The sequence below is a fragment of the Vicugna pacos genome, chromosome 28, assembly GCF_048564905.1.
Source record: "Vicugna pacos chromosome 28, VicPac4, whole genome shotgun sequence".
Taxonomy (NCBI): domain Eukaryota; kingdom Metazoa; phylum Chordata; class Mammalia; order Artiodactyla; family Camelidae; genus Vicugna; species Vicugna pacos.
Window position 1 is genome coordinate 7996753 of NC_133014.1, and position 16527 is coordinate 8013279.

Below are 16527 nucleotides of genomic sequence, written 5' to 3' on the forward strand. Positions count from 1 at the left end.
GGAATGAGGACCTCCCACCCTGCCTGTATATTTGATTCCTCTTGGTTCTGTCATTGTCTACCTAATGTTTTTCAGCCACTGCCTAAGGGAAATTCTGGGAATTTGGTAAAGGAGGAGGGAGCACCCCAAAAGTAGGGGGCAGGGGACATCGGTTGGGCAGGACCAGAAAGCATAAGGTCAGAAAAGTTTGCAGAGAGGACCCAGGGATGGATGGCAGTTGGTGGTGGGGGATTAGGCGGGGCACATCCTGAAAGTGAGGTCACTCAGAATGTCCACTGTGAGGTGCCAGGGGCAAAGGCAGGTGATTGGTCGAGAGAGAGCATAAAGCATCAGGTGTTGCTAAGGCAGCTTTCAGACAGGAGAAGGCTTGGAGGGAGACATCTTGTCCCCTCCAGCTGCTCCTGAGAGTCCGCTTGCCTGCTGTTTGTTTTCCTGACCTGCTGACCTCCTGACCTCCTGACCCGACTGAACCCTTCTTCTCCTCTCAAGAGCTTGATTGGCCCTCATCCTTTCTGTGACCCCCTTCTTCTCCTTCCAAGTGCCCAACCCCTCTTCCTGTCACACTCCCTCCCTCCATCCCCCACCCCTCCCCTCCCCTCCCCTCCCCAACCCTCCCCTCCCCAACCCTCCCCTCCCCTCCCCTCCCCCCCTCCTGCCTGGGGACCTCAGGGCCCTGAGAGGACCAGGACATGGAGGTGATGGAGATGGTTTGGTCCCACGTGCTGGGGTGTACTGGATATGAAATTACAAATGTGAGTAAACATCGGGCATCAGGTGTCCTCCTTTTTCCTGGGCTCTTTCACACTGTGGTTAAATAGCTGCTTTCTCATGGGGTCCTTGATGGGAACACATTGTTGGTGAAGCCCGAGGCTCTCAGGACAGGTTTCTTGACCAGCCGAGAGCGGCCCTGGCCACCGGCGTCCTCAAGATCTGAGTCCTATCAGGACCTCTTGGACCAAACAGCAGGTTGACAGGATGAAACCTGAAATAGTTACTTTATTGCATCAAAGAAGGAAGTGTGAACATCCTAAAAGCCATTGAGTTGTATGTCTAAAATGGGGGAATGGGTGAATTATATCTCAGTAAAGCAGTTTTTTAAAAAGCGAGAAACTCTTATTTACTAGAAGTCATAGTGAGACTGGCTCCCGGAAAGCTTGTCAGGATCCTGCTTCAAGTTGTGCGTGTTCCGGTCCCGTCCCCGTGTGGTGCGCTCTCCTGTGCATGCACCCTTCCTGGTAGTGACGTCTGGCAGTCCTGGGAGCAGTGGGGTCTCAGCACTGGGTTGGTGCTGGTCTGTTAAACAGGGAAATGTCATCTGTGCTCTGTGCTTTCTGGTTTGTTAATTTACAGCAACTGTTTTTTCTTTGAAGTGTGTTCTTTTCAGAAATTTTAATGTAACAAAAATATTCAATAGCCCTATAAATCTTAAAATATTTTTATTGAAGTATAGTCAGTTTACCATGTTGTCCATTTCTCGTGTACAACAGAATGCTTCAGTCATATAGGAAAATACATATATTCATTTTCATATTCTTTTTTTTTACCATAAATTACTACAAGATGTTAAATAGAGTTCCCTGTGCTGTACAGTGTAAACTAGTTGTTGTCTACTTATATAGATTAGTATCCATGAATCTCAAACTTCCAATTTTTCCCTTCCCTCTCCCTTCCCCTCTGGTGACCATAAGTTTGTTTTCTATGCTGTAAGTCTGTTTCTGTTTTGTAAATAAGTTTGTGTGTTTTTTTTTTTTGATTCCACATGTAAGTGATATCATATGATATTTTTCTTTTCCTTTCTGACTACTGCACTTAGAATGACATTCTCCAGGTCCATCCATTCCCTGTTGCTGCAAATGGCATCATTTAATCATTTTTATGGCTGAGTAGTAGTCCATTGTATAAAATACACCACAGCTTCTTTTTTTTTTACATTTTTTATTGAGTTATAGTCATTTTACAAGTGTGTCAAATTCTAGTGTAGAGCACAGTTTTTCAGTTATATATGAACATACATATATTCACTGTCAGAATTTTTTTTCTCTGTGAACTACCACAAGATCTTGTATATATTTCCCTGTGCTATACATTATAATCTTGTTTATCTATTCTGCATATGCCTGTCAGTATCTACAAATTTCAAACTCCCAATCTGTCCCTTCCCACCCCTCAGCCACTTGGCAACTGCAGGTTTGTATTCTGTGTCTGTGAGTCTGTTTCTGTTTTGTATTTATGGTCTTTTTTTTTTTTTTTTTTTTTGGATTCCACATATGAGCAATCTCATATGGTATTTTTCTTTCTCTTTTTGGCTTACTTCACTTAGAGTGACATTCTCTAGGGACATCCATGTTCCTGCAAATGGCATATTGTTTTTTTATGGCCAAATAGTATTGCATTGTATAAATATACCACCTCCTCTTTATCCAGTCATCTGTTGATGGACATTTAGGCAGTTTCCATGTCTTGGCTATTGTAAATAGTGCAGGTATGAACATTGGGGTGCCGGTGTCTTTTTGAAATAGGGTTCCTTCTGGACATATGCCCAGGAGTGGGATTATTAGGTCATATGGTAAGTCTATTCCTAGTCTTTTGAGGAATCTCCAAACTGTTTTGCACAGTGGCTGCACCAACCTGCATTCCCTCCAGCGGTGTAGGAGAGTTCCCTTTTCTCCACAGCCTCTCCAACATTTGTCTTTTGTGGACTTTTGAATGATGGCCATTCTGACTTGTGTGAGGTGATACCTCATTGTAGGTTTGATTTGCATTTCTCTGATAATCAGTGATAATGAGCATTTTTTCATGTGCCTGTTAGCCATTTGTATGTCTTCACTGGACAATTGCTTGTTTAGGTCTTCTGCCCATTTTTGGATTGAGGTTTTTTTTTTTTCTTATTTAGTTGTATGATTTGTTTATATATTCTGGCAATTAAGCCCTTCTCAGTTTCATGTTTTGCAAAAGTTTTCTCCCGTTCTGTAGGTTGTCTTTTTTGCTTATGGTTTCCATTGCTATGCAAAAGCTTCCAAGTTTAATTAGGTCCCATTTCTTTATTTTTGCTTTTATTTTTATTGGACTTCTAGCAAATTCTTAGTTATCCCTTTCCTTTTCATCTTGGAGGCTGCCCCCAGGGACTGTGTCCAGCTAGGTCGATGGGGGAGCCCCGAGAGCCGAGAGCCGAGCTGATGTGAAAATCAGTGGCTGCAACCTGCTGTGATGTTTACAATGAGGAAATGCTCAGGAGGGATGTGACCAGGAGGTGGACGAGTTGTCTTTTTAGTGACGTGTCCTTGTAAAGAATGTTGATTTCCCCAAAGCAGAAAGTGTCCTTTATGTCCTTAGAATTGTCCAAATATAAAGAAAATTCAGATACATGCTGTGAAACTTACTGTGTCAGGAAAAATCACCTCCACACCCTAAAAGAGAAAGACTGAGAACACCTCATGGATTTAAGTGGGTTTGTTCTGATAGGCTTCCACCAGATTCTTACGGACCTGGAAAAACTGAGTGTCAGGAACAATCCTTGCACTGAAGCAGAATCAGTGCCACATGAACACTCCACCCAAAGAAGAGTCTGTTCTGTGTCTTTGAGCCTACTAAGGAGGGCGCTTCTAGGTCATCTTTGTTGGGATTTTTTTCCCTCAAAGGGAATGAGGCTGAGTTCTCACAGATTAGTCAGCCCTCTTTCCCTACCACATCTTTGAGCATTTGGATAAACTAACTTGTCCTTCTCCACCGTTGCTCATGGCCGCTGACAGAACCTGAGTCCATCGGCCCTGATGGATAGACTCTAGGTAGGAGGCAGCTGCTGACGTCAGCGCTCAGACAGTGCCGTGTGTAACAAGCATGCCCACGGCAGAGGGGGTTTTACCAGTTAGCGACTAGATGGTGTTTGTTTTTGTGCCTTTGATCTGCGTGTCTCTCCTTTGTGCTGAGACCCACTGCTCTCTCAGACGGCAGCTATGCAAAGACAGTGCATGTTTTCCACCAGCACACATTTTACTGACCCCAACTGTGAGAGCTGACAATGACAGTGTTACTGATTTCAGAGGCTGCTTTCTAGAGAGGTTTTATTTGCACAAGATTGAAACTTGATGTCTAGATAAAGTACAAATTACATTGTGCATTTATTCCCTCCTATAATACTTATGAATCTAGTTTTTACAAAACTGTGTTTGGCTTTTGTTTTGGTGACTGTACATTCCAGAAATACAAATTAATTTTCTTGGTGCTGTTAATGGACATAGGTGCAGTACTGTGAAATATGCATGTAAATTATTTGTACTGATTATTTTGAGTTCTCTTTTCATGTAACTTCATTTTTTGAGTAATCTTGTATAATATGATTAAAACTGTGTTGTACAAATCCTTATTTATTTCAGAAGTCTGACATTACATGCTCTGGTTCAGAACCAAAGTGAATATTGAAGAATACCTCCATGGTTTTTAGATAGTTGGGCTGAAATATATCATTAATTTTTGTTGGAATAGTAATTTTGACATTATTCTAAGAGCTGGTCTGCTTACTCATGTCCAGTCTATAAATGTAGAAATACATCTCTGTACATCTCTCTGTATTTTAACATATCTTCATTGCTCTTTCCCCATACATGTTGGGTGTATTTTTGGAGACATTTCATAGGGGTTTGTCCAGGTACTTCATGAACATACAATAGAAGATGGAGGCGTCCCATGCCCTGTAGGTTTGTGTTTGCTTATTTTCAATTTCAAGTTGGCTTCTACATTCATAAGTTAAGTTTTGCTAACTATTTTAAAAATATTTGCAATGTGCCTGTCAGCAAAGTCAAATCTCTAATATTTTGGGTATCAGGTATTTGACGCATGTGTGCAGCAGTGAAACTATTACCAAATGAAGGCAGTAAACATGCCCACACTCCCAAGAGCTCCTTTGAACTCAAGTGTCCCTTCTCGCCTCTCTGTGGAGCTATTTGAGGATGTGGTTGAGGGTTTCTAAAGATGATTCTCTGTGACATATACACTGTGAATGTCTTTGAGGTTCCTCATTATATCCAATATCTTTTCAGATCCTTCACACTTTCGTTCTCGTTTTCCACCCTGGGTCTGATGTTTATGAACTTCTGTGGAAGCTTATTCTTCTTGCTGCCTCCTGGGGAGTTTCTAGTTTCCTCTTATTCATCTGGAGGACCGTCTTTGCTGTGAGTATTACTAAAGTACCTGACACTGTCTTTTTAATCACACCTAATAGGAATTTTTATAGTCACTGGACATTTTATTTGCCTGCCTGGGCCAGAATCCAGGAGTCTTTTCTTTGTTTCCTTTTAGATTACTAACTTGAACACAAATTAGTTTTGAAATGGAAATTTGTTGCAAAATCTTTATAGTAAGAACTCATTGAGCAAGACAACAGTATATTCTCAATGAGATAATGGCAATTTATAAACTCTTCTCTTCAATAACAAAACAGGAAGGTTAAGTATTTGGTGAGCCCATCTATCTCTCCACCTGCCCCTGCCTGTGTGTTGGGTGACAGGGGACAGGGAAGCTCAGTGTTCCCGAGCAAGTGTGAAGTTAAGGGAACATCTGTGGTTTTCTGTTTGCCCTCCGTGGATGCATTCTTCTATTGCCACATTATTGCCACTGGAGCTTCGACACTGTGATGATATTCCAATATCTTGGCAAGGTTAGGGGCTGGCCTTAGTCTCTGATCATCACTTAAAGTTTTGAATGAAGAAATAATGTGTTAAGGGTCAGGGAAATGTGTCTTTACACGGTATTAAAGTGGAGTCCTGCCTGGGTTTTACTGAACTATTACTCCTCAGACGATGACTTGTCTCTGAGTCAAGAAGCACGTTCGCTTCTTGAAAATGGTCGCTGTCTGTCCTGCTGCTACGTGTGCTTTTACTACAGCCATTGCTCACTTTCGTTCTCGTCTGATGTCTCATTTGATGTCCATTTGTTTTTAGTGGTCTTGACAAATCTTATGACATATGTTACAATTGCTTATCAATTCAACAGTCAACTCTATAAGATTTCAGAAAACCTTTCATTGAATGAAAGGGGTGCATTTTAATCTTAGTATAAAGATTTTGCCTTTATTTTTCTTTTAGTTTTCTCCTCTCTGTCTCTGTCTCTCTTTCGAAGGTTACACAACAATCCAGGTTCTGGACTTAAGTGGATGTTTGGTCTGACCAAAAAAAAAAAATTAGATAAATGATGCATTACAACAACACATCATGAAAATAATATAGTTCAGTGTTGTTAAATATGAATATGCATTATGAAAATTGAATACAGTGATGTTTATTTAATAGAATGTAAGCAGATCTTTTGTTCTAAAATAAATTATTTACCAGTGTACTATCAGAAATGGTGAGTGAAAGATCATGCCTTAAGTAGGAAATTCTGATTTTTCCTGATTTTTAATCATATTAATTGTTATGCTGAACCGAAGTGATAATTGTGATTTCAATGGATTACTGTTTTGATAGTTTATTAGAAATTATAGATTTACTAATTACATGTTTTGACTTCAAATTTAATGTTTCTTCCTCTCCTAGGTAAAGCCTCCAGTGTGTCAAGGTAAGATATTAGGGCTTAGTTTCCTTTGTAATATTTTCTCAATACCAGGATTCGATGTGGATTTTAATTCAACTGAGAGTAAACACAATGACTTCTGATGTCTAACTGACTTCTCAACTCTTGAAAATTTTACTCCTGCGGTGGTGTCTAAATGACATCATAGAGGAAGTTGGCATCTATTGAGCCAAGAGGCCAGGAGAGTCACAGGAGTAGGGAGACTAGGATGAGTTTAATTTTGCATAGCAACCTTTAGGAAGCAGGTGATGAGAAGAGTGTAATGTTCAGAGTGAGTCCATAACATGAGCTGGCTCTTGGTGAAAAGTAAAGATGCTGAAACACTACTTGAGCCTGTCAGGACTCTCCAGGCTGAGGGAGGGATGCAGATGTAGCCAGGCAGTGTGTGTCACAGCAGAGGGGAAACCATAGGCTGTGACTCAAGTGAAGGGAGCCATTCATGGCAGTGGGGACTTAATGGAAGTGATTCAGCCTGAGGATGATGCTTTCTGTGCAGGCTTCACACTCTGCTGACTGAGTGGGGCTGTGCGTGGTGGGCAGGGTGGCTGCCCGGCGCTCAGTAGGCCCTCAAGGGCTGCTGTTGGTGACTGATGATGCAGAAGGGCTGGTGCTGAGAAGAGGGATCTCAGCATCAGAGCGTCCCCGCTGGGCAGAGAGAAGATGCTTGTGCACTGTGTGGTCAGATGAGGGACTTAGATGCCTGAGAGAGGAGTCTGGTTCTGAGGGCTGTGTTCTAGAACTTCACATGTGGAGTCGCCTGTGACTGGCTGTTTTACGTGTGCTGCTTTCCTGAAGCAGTGATGGTAACATTCTCATCCTGGCGATGGAAAAGCTTGTCATTTAGGGCCTGTGTGTTATCCAGGTCCTCCAGTGACTAGGTGGGGAAGCCCACATGGTACCAAAGTGTTTAATTCCAGCGACCTTGTCCTTCAGGGCCCCCAGCATGGTTTTCATGAAAGATGATCTGCCAGGCAGCAGGAAGACACTGGAGGCCTGTGCAGGCCCAGTCAGGCGATGTTTTGAACTTGCCTTCTGTGGTGCTGCAGATAGGGCCTGGCTGTGGGGTGAATCTGCGTGGGATAAGGGTTCTATTTTTTTTTTCTTTTTTTTTAAGCAGGGGCATGTTTACTTACCTTAGTAATTGGAGGAGAGAATGTTAAGGGGACAGGATGCTTGGTTTTTCTTTTTCATCTCTGGTGATGTCAGAAGTATTTGAATGATTGAATTTTCTAAGAATGGTGCTTATAGCTGGGAGAGAATTTAGGGGAAGACTTTTTATTGTGTTTCTGCATCTTTGAAAAAAACTAATAAACTAGGAATCTCAATGATCTAACATTTAGAATGCCACTAAGATTTGCTTCCTTTAGGCACAGTAGTAAAGCTAAAAAGTTAATTATACTCATAGTGCCAGCCAGACATGTCTCTACTGCTAATAAATCATGATAATTCTATTCTACTGGGTTTTCTTGCCAATATGAGAAATTACTTCATCTCCTTTTAGTTAATTTAAAGCAGATGACTGAGCAGATCAAGAATTTGGAGAACGAAAACAGAGAACTTGCAGAAAATATATCTGCTTGGGTGCAGAAGGTATCCTTGTCTTTTTGCTATTTTTTTTTGTGTGTGTGAGATTTCACCTTCAGTTCAGTTATTTGGCTCTCTTTTTCTTTCATCCTACTGTCCTGTTCCATGTGTTCCATAAGAGGTCTAGGTTCAAAGCAAGTGTCCTAGATAAAAAAAAAAAAAAAAAAAACCTCAAAAAAAACCCCAAAAAACAAATTTCTTCTGTAGAGCACAGGGAACTCTACTTGATATCTTGTAATCTATAATGAAAAAGAATGTGAAGACAAACATAGGTGTATATATGTATGTGACTGAAACATGCTGTACACCAGAAAATTGACACATTGTAACTGACTGTATCTCAGTAAAAAAATAAAGCAAGTGTCATAGATGTAAAGCACCACTTTCTGTATTAGTGGAAGGGGTCACACACAAGATAGGTTCAGCTAGCAGTGTAATTAGTATTTGTAATTCAGTTTCCTTCATTGTATTGTTGCATAGACCAACAACGCAAAGAAATGCTTAAAGGAGGCCATCAGGCAAAAGATGCTCTCTGAGAAATCATTGAAGTTTAAGGTACGAACCTCTTCTCTTGTTAGATTACATTCTGAAAACAGAAATGAAAGTAATGAGTAATTGTTACTAATTCAATGTTTCATTGAAGGAGAACTTGAAAACCATTGAGAGGGTGGATGAACGTTTGAATGACATCATTCAGATTGCTCAAGCTAAGCTGCAGGCAGTAAGGGATGCCAAGAGTCCACACTTGGTAAGAGTTGCCACGTTGACCATAGCCGGGCTTCTGAGGCTTTTTGTGCCCTGGGCGAGCTGCGCGCTCCCGCTCCTCCTGCTTTTGGCCACAGCAGAGTGTGAGAGCCCAGGAGCGGAACCTCCCTGTGAACAATGACCCAGAATTTCATGGACTAAAACCTCTGTGACTTTTTCTATTTCAGAGACTAGGAAATATGTCTTATTTTCACAACCTAGAGGGTTTTCTCACCACTCACACTGCCCTCCAAGATACACAGAAGATGCCAGGAAATACCTGAGAGGTGAAGGAAGTTACTAGACTAGGTGCACAGCTCCTTGCCCTGTTGATGTTAAACAGAGAATTTTTCATGTGAATTTGGGTAAACTTTGTTTATATTTCACCAGGGACACTCATTTGTGAGCTCTTTGACATTAGCAGTTTACCACCCTTGCTTCCCCTTGTCGTCCAGTCATGCCCTCCATTGTCCAGTGAGGAGGAAGCCTGTGGAGGCGAGGAAATATCTGTGCCTGGAGGTCTCTTTTTTCCACATTTCTTTATGGGCTTGACATTTGTCCTTGGCTCAACCTGGATCAGCTGCCATCACAGGAAACTTAGGGGTAGTTGTGGATACTGGCTGAGAAGGGACAGGATTCCAAAAGGGTTGAAGAGAAGCAACTGCCCATCAGAACAAACCAAGACTTTCTGGAAGAGATTGGCAGGCTGGCAGTGGAAGAGGACCAGCTGAAGAAGGAAATGCAAAATGCAAAGGGTCAGAACGAGCTGCTAGGACGCCCAGTGCTAGAACTTGAAAGAAGAGGCCCTGTCTGCTGTAAACTCTCAAATGGAGCACTGTCTTCAGCCCCAAACCGAAATTCAGGGAAAGTCCCAGATGCTTTCAAGCATGTGTAAGGGAACATATAACACTTGCTTTCCTTTCTTTATAAGATTTGTATGTTGAGATTCATTTCACTGCCTTAATATCTTCTGGAGAGAATGCTCACCGAAGTCTTTGGACATGTACCAGGGCTAATATATTTATTTTCTATGGTTTGTTTTGCAGTTAACAAAATACTTTGTTTCTGGAAAAAAAATTACACTTTTTAAGCATATCACCCTGAGTTTTCATTGAAATCTTAGTGCATACTTTATTTCTGTCCTGTGTGGAGATACTGGAAAAAGGAACATCTCCAGAGAACTTGAAAGGTGCTGTTTCAATGAACACTTCAGGAATTTGAGGTAAATGCCTCCAGTTGCAGCAGGATTTCCACTGTACACATTAGCTTTCACAAGGAACAACAATCTCATGTTTTATAAGATTAAATGTTGATATCTACTCAAATTATTTTTCTTGGGAATTTAGTCATCAGTGAGAATGTTTTAAGTTGAAATTGCTCTTAATAAATCTCATGTCTGTGAAGCCACAGTGAAATCTGAAGAAATGCATGTGCAGGAGGACGTTCAGCTCAGCAGCAAGAAGAGAGTAAGGAATGTTACTCACCCCCAGAGATGCTTACCTCAGAGAACCGAGCATCACTGTGTCAGTGTTTAATTGTGCTGTAATGCACGTAAAGCCGATGGCCTGTCTTAGCTGATTCCAAGCGTACGATTCCTCTCGTGTTAGGTATGTTCACATTGCTGTGGATCAGTACTTCTTGAATGTCTTCTCACGTCTATCTTACAGCCAGGTGTTTCGAAGACCAGATCTGAGGGTTCGATGCAGCAAGCTGTGACAACTGAGGACTGCAGCCTGGAAGGTATGTTGCTTGTCGGGAAGAAAACTTTACATACAGGCTTCCTGGGAGATGTTGTGGCTTCAGTTCTAGACCCCTAGAATAAAATAAATATAATAAAGAGAGTCAAATAATTTATGGGGGTTTTTTTTTGGTTTTCCAGTGCAAATAACAGTTAAGTTTACACTATACTGTAGTCTATTAAGTGAGCAATACCACTGTGTCTAAAAACCCCAATGTTCATAACTTAATGAAAATACTCTTTATTACTAAAAACTGCTAGCCATCATTGGAGCCTTTAGTGAGGTGCAATCTTTTTGTTGGTGGATGGTCTTTTTTTTTTTTTTTTTTTTCCTTTTTTTTATTGAGTTACAGTCATTTTGGTGGATGGTCTTGAATTAATGTTGGTGGCTGCTGACTGGTCATTGTGGCAGTTGCTGAAGATCGGTGTGGCTTTTGCAATTTCTTAACATAAGACCACAATGAAGTTTGTGACAGGATTCTCTCTTCCTTTCAGGAACAAGTCCTCTGTCGCAGGCAATTTGACACATTTTACATACAGTAGAACTTCTTTCCAAATTGGAGTCAGTCCTCTCACACTCTGTGGTAATTTATCAGCTAAGTTCATATGCTCTTCTAAGTCTTTTGTTATTTCAACCTTCTTCACAGCATCTTCATCAGTAGATTCCATCTCAAGAAACCAATTTCTTTGCTTGTCCATAAGAAGCAGCTCCTCATTCATGCACATTTTATCATGAGGTTGCAGCCAATCAGTCATATCCTCAGGCTCCAATTGTAACTCTAGTTCTCCTGCTATTTTCAGCACATCTGCAGCTCCTTCCTGCACTGAAGTCTTGAGCCCCTCAAAGTTACACATCAGGATTGAAATCAATTCCTTCCAAACCCCAGTTCATGTTGATATTTTGACTTCTTCCCATGAATCACGAATGTTCTTAATGGCCTGTAAAATGGTGAATCCTTTCCAGAAAATTTTCCATTCATTTGCCCAGACCCATCAGTGGTATCACTGTCTATGGCAGCTAAAGCCTTCAAAAATGTTTTTCTTAAATAATAAGACTTGAAAGTCATAATTACTCCTGATCCATGGGCTGCAGAATAGATGTCGTGTTAAGCATGGAAACAGCATTCATCTCATGCATCGCCATCAGAGCTCCTGGATGACTTGTGCATTGTCCATGAGCAGTAATATTTTGAAAGAAATTTTTTTTTGTGTTTTGTTTTCTGAGCAGTAGTTCTCAACAATGGGCTAAAATATTCATGTTGTAAATAGATGTGCTGTCATTCAGGCTTTGTTCTATATATAGAGCACAGAGTAGATTTCACTTGATACTCATGGGACATAGGATTTTCATAATGTTAAATGAATATTGGCTTTGTTAGCCGCTAACAGGAAAATCAGCCTATCCATTGAAGCCTTGATGCCAGGCGCTGACTCCTCTCCAGCTGTGACAGTGCTGGGTGGCCTCCCCTTGCAGTTCTCTGCATTGAAAACCTGTTGTTTAGTGCAGCCACCTTCATTAGCTGTCTTAGCTTCATCTCCTGGAGCACTTGCAGCAGCCTCTGGGTCAGCTCTTCCTGCCTTACCTTGCACAAGTATGCAGTGGAGATGGAATCTTGCCTTAAACTTCATGGGCCAACCCCCTGCTGGCTTCACACTTTTCTTCTGAAGCCTCTTCACCTCTCTCAGGGTTTATAGAATTGCTGAGAATTAGGGACTTCTGCTGAATTAGGCTTTGCCTTAAAGGAATGTCATGCCTGTTTTAATTAAAATGATAAAGAACGAAATATTTCAGGAACTACCAAAATGTGACACAGAGATAAGAAATGAGCAAATGCTGCCAGGAAAAAATGTCACCAATGGAATTGCTGTACTCAGGGTTGTTACAAATCTTCAATTGTTTAAAAATATGCATTACCAGGGAGGGCAGTAAAATGAAACATGCCTGTAATAGCAATGAATTTGCACTGGGAAGGTAAAAAGTGGATTCCTGCCTTCAGAATTCTCTCCTTTCTCCACTCCCCGGCACAGCCAAGCTCTTGAGTGCACATGTGCACACACAAAGCCAGTTGTTTTATGTTTATAGAGAGTAAAAAGAAAATGCAAGACCACCATGCTGCATCGGGATCTCTGAAAGAACGTGAGGAAGACAGTTTCCAAGAGGAGGTGAAGAAAGTACGTGTCCTTGACAATGAAATCAGTAGACAGAGAACTATGGACACTGAAGGGTAAGATGTTCCCGTGTTAATTATGACAATGTGTGAATGAATGTGTGGAGTTACGTGGATATTGTAATACATTTCAGAATACTTAACACCATATTTCTTTACCATATTCAATCAGTACAGATGTGCATTTATTTTTCGACCTTGATTTCTGTAATCTGCTGCTTCTGTTCATTCTAACTGGTTACCAGAGTCTTGTTTGTATTAGGTTGAGAGTTTAGCGGGTTCTTGGACCAGATTTAGTCACTTCATTATCTGGATCCCCCTAGGTCCATTTTTATTGTCCTTAGGTTTCAGCCACATCAAAGTGTCATGACCTGCTATGTGTCTATCATTTTTAATAAACTCTAGACATTGGGTAGAAAATAGAGAAAATTTGAGGCCTCGTGTGAGGTTAACTTGCTGCAGAGAAGGTGGGCGTTACAGCTGGCAGGTGGTCAGGGTGCCAGCAGGGCTGCATCCTGTTAACCCAGTTAGCAGCTGAGATCAGTCAGTGCAGCCAGCCCTCGTGAGGCCCGTGTGTCTCCTGTCCACCTTTGTTTCTGGCATGTAGCTCTCGTGAGATCCCAGCTAAGGCCTGTGGGTCTTTCTAGGGATCACCTTCGCTGACAGACCGTGAGCTCCAGCTGCCTGACTGCGGTGCCCGTGCGTAGGGGGCACTGGCTGCCAGGCTGCTCTGCATCTCAGTGGTTTCCTCTGCAGTTACCGGGTGATCCCCGGGGAAGGTGGGCCCAGTCCTGGGCTTTATTCTTCTCCATCTTGGCCTCATGTCCCTTCCTGGCTTGTTTGCAATTTGGTACATTCGATCATGGATTTCATAATTTGTCCAGAGTTTCCTGTCATTCTCAGGGAGAGGTCATGGACGTCACACCCATTAACCTGCTTTCAAAAACAAACATTTCCTTATATTTCCTAAAGGATCAGGTTTTGCTCCAGGTTTTGACTGAAATCTGGGCTCTCTGTGGGAGAAATCAAACAAGTCATGAATGCTTGCTTTACCCTAATGTGTTTGGTTGTGATGACTTGGTCAGACCCTGATCCCACGTTGAAACACAGTGAGCTCGCGCTGCCCCAGGCAGAGGATCCTGAGCCTGGGGGGGGGGGGGCAGAGCACACCTCACATGGGCTTTTCCTGTGTGTTTACTTTATGCACAAATGAGTAGGGGTGGGGACACTGAAAGGAAGCCCAGATACCAAGCACTTGCCAGAGGACTGAGTGTAGTTTTTTCATATTTATTAGTGAGGGTACTTTAATTCTTTCCTGTGTATTTATCAGCCTGAACATTTATGGGGAAGGGCGAAAGGAACATGGAATTCTTCCCTTCCAGTTTCTGGGAGAGAAACTGGCAGAATTTCAGAGTTTCTTTCCCCTTTCAGGAAGGTGGACATGAACGGATGTGAGCTGGTGGGAAAGCAACGGCTTCTGGCATCAGAGGAGAAGGCAAAATTGGCTGAAGAGGAGACAAGAGAGTACAAGTGAGTTCAGCTCCTCCGCACCTGTGGCTCTGAAAACACCTGTTGGATTTTTTGAAAACTTTTCTAAAATGTTTAGATACAATATCATAAACCGACCCAAACAAAAGACATTTGTATACATGGCTTTACACAGGAGGAAAAGTGTTAAGTTTTACACATGTTAAGTTAAATGTTTAACTTTAAAAAGTATTAACTTACTAAGAATTTCCTGGCCCCCAGTGCTGGCCAGACTGAGAGGAGAGAAGGTTCACAGAGATGTTTCTGAAGGTGCTATAAACCGTTCTCACCCTGAGGACAGCAGTTTACTGTAGCGTCAGTCAGACCAATAAACATGCCCGTGCTGCTGGGGAGACCCAGGTGTAAGAAGTAGGGTCAGGATGTAAGGAAAGGAAGAATCAAGCTTTGTGATGAAAGATGCTCAGCACAGGACATGTGAGGGAAATGCTGAGAACGGGAGGAGGAATTGTGTCAGCTCAGAACCCGGCAGGCGTTCAGTAACGGTGACGGAAGGAGTGGCTGCAGCGACAGCTTTCCCCTGCTGTGCTTCTGCAGCCGTGTGCAGTGTGTCTTGAGCGGTGAGATGATGTGTGTGAGTGTGCAGTGCAGATAACGTGGACTGGGGCAGGTTACTTAACAGCATACCCAGCATTGTGTCTTCTCTGATGGAACAATTTGTAACTCATAGGATAAAGCTTGAAGAATGTCACGTTCAAATGCGGGAAGCAGAGATCACTTGGAGACACCAGGTAACCTGCCTTCCTCCTGACACACCGAGTCCTGAGAACCTGATGCAGACGGTTACTGTGGCCCTGAGAACCCCTCACCATGGGGTGTTTCTTGATGTGTTGACTTTTTCAGGTCGCTCTTGCCGAGAAGAAGGCCCAAGACAGCTCGGTAAGAATTTGTTTCCTTCCTTCCCTTTGTGCACAGTTGACCACAACTGAACGTGGATGTGTTTTTCTCCCACAGCTCAGGGCTCAGGAGCTGGAGAGGGACAACTCTGACCTGCGAAGGGATAACTCGGACCTGCGAAGGGACAACTCGGACCTGCGAAGGGACAACTCGGACCAGCGAAGGGAAGTTGCCCACCTGAAACAGAGGTACAGAATTTTGACACATTTTTACGGGTGTTTTGAGATTTTTAAGGACTGGTTGTTTTGTGCCTAGTAGAAGAATTGGTGGTGTAATTCGTATTGAAGCCATTCTTTATCTTTAAGATTGGATGCAATCTGCAGACGGAGGCAGGCAGAGGAGTACATGAGGCAGGAGCCCACCCCAGAAGGACCGTACAGGCTGCACCCTCCCCTGAGAGGTAAGGAGCGCACTGTGAAGTGCGGCAGCTCCATTTCTGCAGCAGGAGTCACCCAGTGGGCTGCTTTTCCAGGTAGTTGTCGGGTTTCCTGGACACCACACCACACACTCACTGCGGGGAACAGGTTCACAGCTGGGTGACAAGATGCTGTTTTCTTCACGGGCCACCAGCCAGCAGGGCTCTGTCCCCTGTGAGCGGTGGAGCTCACTCCCCTCCAGGGACTGCAGGCCGCCCCCCAGGCTCTTGCTTGGCTGGCGTGGCTGGCATGGCTGGTTTCTGTGCACTAGAAGACGTGAGCGTCAGCCCCCTCTTCCCGCCTTGACACGGTGTTGAAGGCTGAATTTCCTTCTCATTTCAGGAAAATAACATGGATGACGTTTTAGAATGAAGGCAGTATGTCATAACAAGAAAAACATTTTTCTTTATTTGCCTTGGTGGATAAATATTCTATTCAAGATCTGCTTTAAGGCAGCAGGCATTTCTTCACTAATTTTGCAGGTCCCTTCATTCTTATAAAAAAGCTTGCACAGTGACCTAAAGTAGCCAGTTAGTGAGTGACATGACTGCGTAACCTCACTCTCCCAGAGTTAACATGTAACTCTAAAAAGTCTCCCACCAGCTTCTCCATGTAATTCACCATTCTTTTGCCGGTGATTACAACATGAGTCATTGAGGCCACTTCTTTCATAAATGTTTACATGACATCTGGTCACTTATACAAGACATATCCTGTCAGACAGAAGGCTTTTAACAGTTTACCAACAGGCTGAGGAGGAAGAGGTGGAGCTCACAGTCAGGGGTTTTTGGATACTCTTCCTATGAAAGACTCTTCTTACTTTAATGTATAACCTGTGTACAGACTGATTTGCCCTGAAGTGTGCTGT

The 16527-nt window shown here is 42.7% G+C and overlaps 1 protein-coding gene across 1 annotated transcript in view; it reads left to right on the forward strand.

The window, feature by feature from the left end:
- The first annotated feature begins 664 nt into the window (after positions 1 to 664).
- The window catches only part of LOC107035216 (uncharacterized), an 84925-nt gene continuing 69062 nt past the window's right edge, over positions 665 to 16527 (forward strand). Inside the window, exons 1-13 of the mRNA XM_072951369.1 lie at positions 665 to 752; positions 5037 to 5168; positions 6531 to 6552; positions 8069 to 8157; positions 8632 to 8706; positions 8795 to 8899; positions 10563 to 10635; positions 12717 to 12858; positions 14233 to 14331; positions 15017 to 15077; positions 15190 to 15225; positions 15301 to 15431; positions 15549 to 15643. Coding sequence (XP_072807470.1) covers positions 690 to 752; positions 5037 to 5168; positions 6531 to 6552; positions 8069 to 8157; positions 8632 to 8706; positions 8795 to 8899; positions 10563 to 10635; positions 12717 to 12858; positions 14233 to 14331; positions 15017 to 15077; positions 15190 to 15225; positions 15301 to 15431; positions 15549 to 15643 — 1123 coding nt within the window. The 5' untranslated portion in view covers positions 665 to 689. The remainder of the gene's footprint in view (positions 753 to 5036; positions 5169 to 6530; positions 6553 to 8068; positions 8158 to 8631; positions 8707 to 8794; positions 8900 to 10562; positions 10636 to 12716; positions 12859 to 14232; positions 14332 to 15016; positions 15078 to 15189; positions 15226 to 15300; positions 15432 to 15548; positions 15644 to 16527) is intronic.